The sequence below is a fragment of the Poecilia reticulata genome, chromosome 18 (assembly GCF_904066995.2).
Source record: "Poecilia reticulata chromosome 18, P_reticulata-male-v2, whole genome shotgun sequence".
Taxonomy (NCBI): domain Eukaryota; kingdom Metazoa; phylum Chordata; class Actinopteri; order Cyprinodontiformes; family Poeciliidae; genus Poecilia; species Poecilia reticulata.
In genome coordinates, this window is record NC_088847.1 from 2788763 (window position 1) to 2800653 (window position 11891).

Sequence of the window (11891 nt, forward strand, 5' to 3'; positions counted from 1 at the left end):
ATCGGCTGCAGTATTCTGTGGGTGACTCAAATCTTACGTGATACGTTTTAATTAGTAACAATTCCTCCAGTCTTTTGCAGTCCATCTGTGGTTTTCCTCAAAGCTTCGATGCTCCACTTATTTTTATGCTACCACTTAATCAGGTTGTTTGCTAATATTTTTAATTTATATTCAGATGATACTCAAATTTAGCTATTGACCAATAGGACATGTCCGCTGTAGACATATTAGGTTCACGTCTCACTTATATTAAACGTCTGATAACTTTTCATTGTTAAACAATGACAGACATTGTTTAACAGGGATGCTATTATTCAGATTTTCAACTCTTCAAAAGGGCTGAAATTATTGATCTGTATTAACTGTGATGAAATAGTCAGCTAATTTAGTAATCATCTGTAATATAGACTCAAAAAAATTCCATTTGCAAAAACAGTTGAGGCTTAATCACCGTTTACTATTAATGTTATTACTGTTAATCCAATAAACGTCAATCAGGCCTACACAACATTGATGTTCAGCTAAACAAGTTAACATTTTCAGTTTAGCTGCAGATGCATCCTTTGCTACAAAATGATTAAGCCTCCAGTAAATAAATGTTCCTTTTTAGGCAATAAAGTTTTAAGAACCAAAACAAAAAATAGAAATATTTGCAACCATGAGATTTTTATAAGCCCAAAACATTTTATTAAAACCGTTTTATCAGATTAGGAGTTTTACCAATATAATATCTTGTTGATGCTCCAACCTTCATTCACACTTTTGTCTCGATTTCTGCAATAACCAATTTCCTGGTCTGCCTCAAACATCTCCAGAATCCATACATCACTCCTGTTCCCTGTGGGGTCGGTTAAATTAAAGATTGTGTTCATCACTGAGTGGACTTGCACCAGTTTATATCAAGTTATTCTTTACACCCTCTGAGATCATCGGACTACTTTCTGTGAACTGAGCAGGATGAGTCTGGGTTATGAAAAATACAGCCATTGAACATTAGACAAACCTTTGTGCTATGAATTTTATCCATTTGATTTTACAACGTAATGCACATTTTAACCGTTTTGAAAGTTGCCATAATGTGTAGATGGGAAAAAGGCCTTAAAATGCCCATAGCCCATTAATGTGGTCAGAACCCCCATTTCCAAAACGACTCAGACCAATGAGGACAGCAGAAACGGTTTTATACAAGCCAGATGGTTCCAAATCTTCCATCATTTAACTACATGTTCCAAGAGAAGATCTGGATTAAAACATTTAGGCTTTTCAATGCAGAAACCAGTTTATGTTGTTAAAAAGGAGAAACCTTTATTTTTTTTTGTTTTTTAAAGACCATTAAAATAAATACTTTACAGAATCCAATGTAGAAAACTCGATACACTGTCTCAAAAAGGTTAACACCCCATAATGTAATTTGAAGCAATGAGAGGAGTAGATGGGGGGTAATAAAGAAAAACATAGCCAGCACTTTAATGAAGCTTATTGAAAATGTTGGTGACACACATGGCCTTTTCTCCAATTATATGTAGTTTGGTCCTTTCATGCCACTTTCCACCACCTCCCCCCTTAAAGAAAACAAAACAAAACAAGCTATGAGAATGATAAAGGCATTAAAGTGTAAATCCACCAGGTCGTCAGCATTCCTCTACTCTAAACCCTTTGACTGGAGCTTCTCTGAACATGGCCGTCTGTTGCTCGTCCTGAATGCTGAGTCATTACACTGAAGGCTGAAGAAATGCTGCCCTGGTGAAGAGCTGCTCCATCCTTCCACCCGAGCGGCACTGAGCCGTTCAGACAAGCAGCAGTGGAGCAGCAAGATGATCCACAAACCACAACACGTCGGCGATGAAGAGTCACTGCCATCATGCTTCCGATTGCTCGACCTCAAAGTAACAGATTTCAGAGGAAACGCCAATGAACCAAAGATCGCTTTTATCAATGTATTACAGATGAAGGCAGTTCTGATCTGAAGGAGAGTTCAGCTGATGCATGAAGGTCTATGACAACTATGGTGAACAGATGAAACAGTTCAGTAAGCTATCCGTCCAAATAGGCAAATAAAAAAAAAAAAACAAAAAAAAAACTTTCAAATATTTGGATTACAGATCAGTGAAATTCATTGAAGTTTAAAATTTCGATCACATAGCAAAAACAGGACTTCACTTCTAAAATAAGCAGGTTGGGGTGGATGTTGGGCATGGTGAAGCTAGATGAGGTCAGCCACATTCATGGGCATCTCTTCCACGGTGGTGTTGTAGAATGTTTCAATATCCCTCAGGGTTCGTTTGTCATCCTCAGTCACCATGTTGATGGCTACTCCTTTCCTGCCAAAGCGACCGCCACGACCAATCCTGACCCAAGACCAAACAGGCCAAGCTTTAGTAACTCAGAAAGTACACTCATACAAATGTACATCAGTGTTTTCCATTAACAGTTTCCAATGAGGCTGACTCAAGTGAGCTGTTAATCACCTGTGAATGTAGTTTTCTCTGTTGGTTGGCAGGTCATAGTTGATAACCAGGGACACCTGCTGAACATCAATCCCTCTGGCCTAAAGGGGAAACGGCAAGTATGAAATACACAAAAGAGCCAACAGTCTTGTACAATCTGAATTCAGAGGTTCTACTTTGATTTCCATTAGAAATCTAAGTAGGACTGTAACCCGCCATTTAGTTGTGAATCAAAGACTTGAACTAAGCTACAGTGGAGGGCAGGAGAGTTTCTATACCAAGGAACTTTCAGTCCTTCATCAACACTGCAGCTGGAAGGAGAGGGAACCTTGGACCGCTGACAGGACAAACTAGAAGCTGGACATCCTGCTGGATCTCTAAAAACTACTGAACCAGCACAAATAAAATCAGATTGAAGCCAAACATACCAGCAGGTCAGTGGTGATCAGAACTCTACTGGAACCAGAGCGAAACTCCCTCATGATCAAGTCTCTCTCCTTCTGGTCCATGTCGCCGTGCTGGATGAAGAGTTGGAAGCAGACGTTAAGGATGCAGCTGAGCCGGGCACTGACAGACGGACAGAGACGGTTGCAGGCCTACCAGAGCAGAGACTGTGAAGTCTCTGGCATGCATCTTCTCAGTCAGCCAGTCTACTTTCCTCCTGGTGTTGATGAAGATGACGGCTTGTGTGATCGTCAGGGTTTCATACAAGTCGCACAGTGTGTCCAGCTTCCACTCCTGCAGACAAAGTCAAACAGGACCTGTCAATTAACAGACCATTTCAACGCTCTCATGCATCAGAGCGACATCTGGACTTCTGTTCTGGTTCGGTTCCATGCTCTTGAGCAGCAGCAAGATTTGTGCTTTACCACCGTGTCTAAAATTCAATAAAGCTCCAAATTCAGAGTTGGCGTTGCACCAAAATGCTCTTAGATCAGCAGTGGCGACAGTCTCTGGGCAGTGAGCTGCTACAGCCTCACTGCCCACAGGACCCAGCTTTGATCCACAGACTGGATGTGGAGTCACATGGGTCGGCAACAGATCCAAGCCAGAGGTACAAACTAAAGCCGTCCAGCCAACAGACAAATGTGCACTTACCAAAAGCTAGCAAGCTTTTGGTAAGCAGCTAGCTACCAGTAGCCTCAACTATTAATGAATTAAAATGAGCTTTGTCATTTCCATTTTGAATATTTTTTGAAGAGCAGTTTGGTTTACAGACTTCACAAGATATTTTGCTTATTACTTTTGGTTGCGTTTTATTTTAGATATTTGAAATATCTTCCAGTTGCAGTGTTAAGTGTTCTTTACAGAATAAAATCCATTTGGTATCTTAGAAGGCATTATTATGCTATTATAAATATATTACTTGAAAATAGTCTCCAAAAAACATTCATCTCAATGATTACCAGAACAGTTTATCATCCAACACATTTCATCATAGCAGACCAAACACCATGAAGACGTCACCGGGCAACTCAAACTTTTGCCCAACAGAAAAGTTTCATATAAGCACCTACCTAGAATATACAAGATTAAATAATCCTGCTATTTCAATACCTGTGATTAACATGATTAACATAATTAAAACGACCTTAATTTTTGTCTTCTTAAGTGAGACAGCTGAAGGTGTTAATGTTACATCCATATAGTTAAAATGGACTTTAAAGGTGTGGACAGCCTGAATCACCCAGATAGTTTTGAATGATTGATAAAATATTAGGCCTCATCAGGCTGCATAATGTACAGACATGTCACCTCTTTCTCCACATTGATGTAAAACTGGCGAATGCCCTCCAGGGTCAGCTCCTCCTTCTTCACCAGGATCCGGATGGGTTCCCGCATGAATTTCTTTGTGACGTCCAAAACATCAGCTGGCATTGTGGCCGACAGGAGGACAACCTGCACACACACACACACAGTTTTCAGTCAGCTACGCACCTCACAAGATGAGCAACAAGTCAATCACATGATCAATTTAAATTAGCTTAATACTTTGCATTTGGACAATTTGTTAGAGGTGATCCTTTTAAACTTATTGAGAAGTCACCATTTTACAAAACACAAACATCTGACACCCATCACCAAGTAGCTGATCCTAACTGGCACTTTTGCCAGTTTCCCCCCCATCTAACCCGAATGATTAATATTTTTTCTAGTGTAACTTTGGTTACAGAGACATTATAATCCATTTTAATGTATGGTTAAGTTTGGGTATTAAAAAAAATATTTTCTAGTTCCAAGGTTAAATGTTTTTCAGAAGTTTAAGTTTTTGATCTGTGAGAGGGAATCCTTGTATCAATATGTCTTTATTACCATTATGTATAATATCACTTATCAGTAATTCCTGGGACATGTCACTGTCCAGTAAAATGTCATTGTGACAAAGACAACTACTGGGCATCTGAAGTGCCATCCATGTCTGGTGCAGTCGTTTTCAGCTGATCTGATTTTGAATGACAATGGAAAAATTATTGGATCAAGTACCAAGTAAATGGTAAACAAATCTGAAGGTTTCATCCAAATGATGCAGCTGACTGCTGGCCTGTTAATGGCACATATCCAAACACCATCAGCCTCTGACATCACAGGAAGGCAGAGCCACCACTTCGCTCCGCTCCTTTGTTCAGAAAGCTCTTCTGTTAGTAGCTGCTTTTACCTGGATGTTGCTGGACAATTTCTGGAAGATCTCATAGATTTGGTCCTTGAATCCTCGACTCAGCATCTCGTCGGCCTCATCAAGCACAAACATCTTGATGTTTTTGGACGCTGCAAAAATGTTCCAGAGACATGTGGAGAAGTTATCAGCAGGATGTAGCAAACAAAATCAAAACATGAACATATCAACCCGAGTAATTTCACAGTTGCAGTAATTCACAGTATGGCATCAACAGGTCCTCCCCCTTTGGTTCCTAAATACCTGGATTTACAGTTAAGCCCACAATTATTCATACCCCTATATGCATAGTAAGCTTTGTTTTTACCAACATGTTTCTTCTGACTGGAATATTAACGCTTTGGAGCGGCCCAGCCAGAGTCCCAAACTGAATCCGATAGAGAATCTGTGGAAGGAGCTACAGATTAGGGTGATGTAAGGATTACCTTCCAATCTAAAAGACAAGGAGCTCAAACAAATCAGAAAACCAGGGGGAACAGGAAGAGCCAGTCAGCAAATACAAGAGGGGTACAAACACTGTGCTACCAAGTAATTATCCATTCATTGAGAATGGTGGAAATAATTAATTGGAAATGGTGAATTATTCCCAAATGTATTTTTTTCCTTCAGAAAATCTGAATTTCAAATGAAATCTACCAGGGGATGAAAAATGTCAGGCTTAACTGTAGTTCTTGGGGCTTTGTCATTGTGCAGTAAACTTATTTCCCAAGTGTTGCACAAGCAAAAACGGAGAGAAATTAGACCCTGTAAGAAAACGGCTGTAATCAGAACCATGAACGTCTGATCATGTCTCTGGGTCCCTGATGGAGAGACAACTCAGGTCAGCAGAACGCCAACCAGACAATCCCAACACCAGCAGCTCACAGAGTCAGTTGACACGCATGGATTTCATCATCGTACAGCACTTCCTTCACTGGGGTAAGCTACAACACAAACCACTGCAGATGCTGACTCAGTAAAACTGTTGCAATGTTCCTCTGAAGCCTGGCCAAGCCTAAAGATCCCACATAAGACTACCAGCAGAACCTGCCACTACGCAGTATGAAGAAACAACTTAAAACATTTATGCTGCAAAAAGTAATCAGTCAAATCCACATCATATTCAAAGAACCCAAATTATATTTACTTATAGAGCAGAAATCAAATGGGAGAAAATTTGTGCAGTTTGGATTGAATAACTTACAGAGATTTTTACGAGTCAGCATGTCAAAGACTCGGCCAGGGGTTCCCACCACGATGTGGGGGGCTTCAGCCTGCAGCTTCTGGACCTCACTGCGGATGTTGGTGCCTCCAATGCAGGCGTAGCAACTGGCTCCCATGTAGTCGCCCAGGGCTAGCACCACTTTCTGAATCTAAGCAGGTCAGGGGAAAAAAATAAATCTTTACTTTATCTGCATCAGAGCATTAAGGTCCAGCAGGCACCATGATGGACGGGTTCTGATTAATGGAAACAAATCATCATCTTGGAATAGGACACCAAGCCTGTCCAGATTCTGGACCAGTCCGGTTCCACCACCAGGACAGAGAACGCCGCTCAAAGTCGGCTGTTAAATTCAACTTTCGGCTCCTCGCTAATGATAACCATGAGTCTATAAGTGTTGGTATGAAATAGGGCAAAATTTATTGTGGTTTATTTGATTAACCATATTATTACTGTATTTGAAGTGTTGTCCTTAACCAACAGGACTTTATACCTGAAGCATCTTTACAAAGAAAATAAACCCTGTCCTACCTGCTGCGCCAGCTCCCTGGTAGGAGCCAGAACCAGAGCCTGGGTGGCTTTCATCTCCACATCAATCTGCTGGAGAATGGAAATGGCAAAGGTGGCAGTCTTCCCAGTGCCAGACTGGGCCTGAGCAATCACATCATAACCTGAAAGCAGAGTGAAACAGATCAGCTCTGAGCTGCAGGAATTACTGCTGCTAGCTCAGGGTTTTACACCCTCTGATGTATTCTGAACTTCTGTATGTTTACATCAACAAGGCAAATTTTAATCACATCATCCATATAAAAATTAATGTTCTAATATTGCCAGTAATTGGCCTTTGATGCATTGAGAATTGCTGCTTCAGTAGCCCTGATGTAGTCAATAAATGGGTGCAAAGGAAGGAAAAAATTACCTTTACAAGTACATTAAACCGTTACCACTGGGCAGTCTGAACTTATAATCCAAGATACTCACCCTTGATACAAGGGATAATAGCCCTTTGCTGAATAGCGGATGGCTTCTCAAAACCATAGGCATAAATTCCCCTGAGCAGAGCTTCGCGCAAGTTCATCTCATCGAAACTGTCCACGATCTGGTTCCAGTTGCTCTGGAGGAGCAAGAAACAACAACCAAACATTTTAAACATCTGAGTTTTGTGACTTTAAAATGTCAACACGTTTTATCTCAAATTATACAAACTGCATGCTCAGGCTTTTCAGTCGTACACCAATAAACAATGAAATTTAAACTACTAGAAGGACAAACAAGACAAAAAGCAAGGGGTGTTGTAGACACTCCTTACTGTAAAGCCTGACTCAGGTAGAAGGGGGAGAACTTACCTCGATGATGCCATCTGGCTCCATGCCCTCTGGGCCATTATCCCTGAAAAATAACCATTAAAAGACATCACTGCACTGATTTCCAGATAGCTTTCTTATATCACACAACAGCAAAAAAATTAAACAGGTCACATATGAATGACAGAAATGAAAAAAATTTGGTACATTTTTGCTGAAATACGAATTTATGACCCCACTGTGACTCCCAAAAGGCCGCGTTAAAAAGAACTACACCCCAATCTTACAAGCACAGGCCGAGTGAGTCCGCCATTTTTACTGCCTGCTCAATTCAAGATGGTCGTTTTCCTGTCGGCCCGAGCTAAGAAGACTAGGCGCGTCGACTAACTGGGGTTAAAGAGCAAAGTGTTCCAAGATGCCAGACTACGGAACTCCATGTGTAAATGCGGATGATAAACAATGGGCTAATTCTGAGCCGAGAGAACAAAAAGAACCGTCGTGAGAAGAAGGGCAGGCTCGGCTCACACTAAACGGGCCTGCTAAAAAAAATTAGCTCGCACTTTGATAGTTTTGGCCTGACTGACAAAACAAAAAATACACCGCAGGTCAGCGAAATCCTTTAATAGCAGTTCAAACATTTCACACAAAAAGGGAACTACCGCTACAATAGCGAAGTGGGGAGAAATGGGATGTAAATCTTATTAGATACCATGAGGCCGGTGCTACCGGTATTGTTCACTGCCGGCTACCAACACCATGTGCACCCAGTGTACCAGAACACGGATCCGAACCGCCAGCTGGTCACGACATACGGGACATTTTGTGGTGAACGGAGAGGCTTATGGCATCAGTGAACCCTGGGCTGCTTTAAAAGTCGGTTTTAACGGAAAATAAAGTCTCTGACCGAGCAATTGATAGAACGGACTCACGTGCTGCTCATGGCGCCGGCAGCCATTTAATTAAACTATCCTGAGAAACAATCACAGATCTGTTGGAGGCCTCCAAAACAATACAGTACACTTATAGCTAACAAAGAAACTATCAACTCGAAACTCAATCCACCAAATTTCCCCTCGGTGTGCGTAAATTATCTATTGAATTGGGGACAGTGAGGCGAAGCTCAGGCCTAAGCGGCTAATCGGTATACGCTACTTAAGTAAGCGTCCAAAAACGTTCCGCTGTAGCAAGCAGCTCAAAAAACCGATTTAAACACAAATAAACCTCGAAATAAGATGTTCCGATAAGACTTGTTCACAATTTTACTAACCTGTTATCATAGTCAGCCGACATATTTCCAAAGAAAGAAAAAACGGCAGAAATGTCTTATATACGTTGAACGTACAATGCCGCGTCCTCATTGGAGGATTTCGCCGTCATTCTACTATAAGTCCGACTTCGAAGGGTTCCTATTGGCTAGTTTTGCAAGTGGAAAAAAAAGGAGGAACAGGGTGGGGCTTGATGATTCACAAGGCAGCGGGGCGGTATTTAGATTTTTTAAAGAAACAGTTCTCCTCAGTAGCCATCTCCTGAGTTGCCATGGGCAGTTGCTCTGAAGGTTGGGGATTTCAGTTTGCCGTCATTTAACTTTTCCACTCTAACGAAATAATGAAAGTAAAGACATAACGATTCCTGTTTTAAAGTTCAGTGATTAGATCATCGTTATTTAGAGAAAACTGTAATTTTCAGAGGTGGTTTTAAGGACCTACAAACTAGACGTGATGCTGTTTTTATTCCAGGTATGATGTAATACTTCATAAAAGGATAGTAGACAAAATACCAGTTTATATATTGGAATTTTTACATCTGGTGTTGATTAAAAGGTTTACAAATAACTGAATTCAGATACTTTATCAGCATTCATTGTGTCGGACAATTCAAGGCATCAATTTATGTACAGACTATTAAATTGTATTTTAATTCCAGCACACGTTGAACTAGAAGGGAATTTCTTAAATCACTGATGTACATGTAGGACTACAAAGTAGTAAAGCTAATTACATAAACAGTTAAATTTACATGACATGACAAGAGTATTATAACTTCTATGATACAGGAATACATGTAAAAAAATAGACATGTTCAGCTCTCAAAGAAAAATAGTGGCAGTAAGCATTGTAAATTCAGGACTGCACAGTGCTGCAGTTGGTAGACCTGTTGCCTTGCAAAAAGAAGGTTCTCAGTTTGAGTCCTGGCCTGGGATCTTTCTGCATGGAGTTTCCCTGTTAATGCTCCGGGTGCTCCAGCTTCCTCCCACAGTCCAAAAACAGGTTGAAAACACAGGTGGAACAAAAACAATGGTAGGACGTCTTATATGATTGCAGGAAGCCAAGTCATACCGACTGAAGAGTATTGAGTTTTTCACTAGCGATTCAGTTCTTTTGAACAGCTCTTTGCCGTGAACAGTAGGCCTCAAGTCTCAGTGAAAACTGTTATTTGTTTTTTAGGACTTTGCTTGCTTATAATGCTCTGCTCGCACATCAACTGCTATTATTTTTATTTAATGAAAAACAATTCAATTAATTAAATATATAGATGAATACAATTGAAAGTAATTGGTCATTTTTATATTAGTGCAGAAGAAGACTTTTGTTTCTGCTAAAGAAACAAAAGTCTATTTTTCTTTTTCTGTGCTTCTACACTACAAATATCCCTAGATGTTATGAACACTTGGTAGTATTCATTCCCTTGTGTTTGACATTGCAAAGCTTAGAATCCACACTTTCAGAATCTCTAAATAACTCAAAATATCCTGAGTATAGGTGTTCCTGGCTTGGTCGTGGTCAGTCATATTTACATAAGAGTGGTATGCAGACCATCACCTTTCATCCATTCTCCTTAGGATAAAAGGTGTGTTAAGAGACTAATATTTTCATTTCATATTGTACATATTAAGATGTTATGTCATTTTCAAGTTAGGTGGTTCGTGAGTGTTTGCTACGTGGGTTAAGTGATCCTCAGCCTGAGAAAGTTTGAGAAACACTGCATTAGGTCCCAATACATTTCCAATCATCCTGTATCTTAATTTGTTATTTCTATCAATATCAGGTCAATTAATGCAATATTTGAAATGTTTAGACTTCATTAGTAGAAAATATTTTTCCAAACACCTTTGTCCAGTAGGTGACAGTAAAGCACTTGTAAGTCAGTTTGCCAGCAACCAACAAGCAACAGAAATACCCGAAAACTTTTAGAAGAAATACCAGAAGCACCACAACTACAATTGGCTGCATTTGGGGCACTATAGAAGAAAGACTATTAAATTGCAAATTGCTTGGTCTACTTTTTAAAAAACCTTGTTTAAACATGAACGAATAGCTGTACTTAATGCTAATGCTGGGGTTGAAGAGCATTAGAAAACAAGACGAAAGAGAAAAATCTGAACAAAACGTTAGAACAAAGTACGGATGAACACCACCAAGTTGATGTTTTTATATTTACATAAACTTCATCAAAAATACAGTTTATCCTCATGGTCTTTTGAGCATGGGGATACTTTAAATGTAAACCTTTTCAGGGCTTTGATGCAAAAGTTTACATTTAAAGTATGAAAGGGAAATCTTTCAAGGAACAGCAGAAGCTGGTTGAGGTCACTGATGAGTTAAGAACCATGACCAGACTGGACTTCTTGGAGTATGCCATTCAGACAGAAAACATGTTTGATGAGGAGTTGGGCAGTTTGGAATGGAGTGGGTAATCGTTTGGAGAACCGGTCATAAATGGTAGTCAAGCTTTTTGACAAAGGAAATCCAGTGAGATAATCTAGAACCACATATAATATCAGTCGTTTGGCTTTGCACAAGGGTTGAAGAAGACTAGCATGAGGTCGAGTTCTGGTTTCATCACCAGCATAAACAGAACAGACAACAATACACATCTTTGTGAATAGAACTTACGGTTGAGGAGGAAGATGTTGGGTCTGTTTCCAGGATGGCACAAGTATTTTGCAGTATCAACTCAGTGAACAAGTTTGGAACTGTTGGAGGATGGTTGTAAGAGCAGTTGGGTGGAGCGGTACCAGAATCAGGTTCATTCTGAAGGGTTTGGTTTATAGTTTCTATTCCTCAAGAAAGTGTGCAACAGGGGAAAGTGCGTGGACACACACCCATGAATAAACACAAATGCACTCACAGCTAAGGACAATTTAGAGAAACCAGTGAGGCTAGCAGTCAGTTTTAGGACCGTGGGAGGAAGCCGTAGTACCAGGGAGAGTCCATGTTTGCACAGGGAGAACACACACTGCATGAAGAAAGACTGGGATTCTCAAC

General features: G+C 40.3%; 1 protein-coding gene and 1 non-coding gene across 2 annotated transcripts; both read right to left on the reverse strand.

The window, feature by feature from the left end:
* Positions 1-1912: 1912 nt before the first annotated feature.
* Positions 1913-9004, reverse strand: LOC103480125 (eukaryotic initiation factor 4A-I). The gene is made up of 11 exons (XM_008434961.3): positions 8894-9004; positions 7669-7711; positions 7304-7436; positions 6854-6993; positions 6305-6473; positions 5104-5213; positions 4203-4346; positions 3048-3185; positions 2876-2965; positions 2469-2548; positions 1913-2348 (listed from the first exon to the last, which is right to left on the reverse strand). The coding sequence occupies exons 1-11, from the start codon at positions 8914-8916 to the stop codon at positions 2204-2206; spliced, it is 1215 nt and encodes a 404-aa protein (XP_008433183.1). The 5' UTR covers positions 8917-9004; the 3' UTR covers positions 1913-2203.
* LOC145548993 (small nucleolar RNA SNORD10) lies at positions 5882-6021 on the reverse strand. Its single transcript, XR_014084937.1, has one exon. It is a non-coding gene; the product is annotated as a small nucleolar RNA SNORD10 (small nucleolar RNA).
* Positions 9005-11891: the final 2887 nt, after the last annotated feature.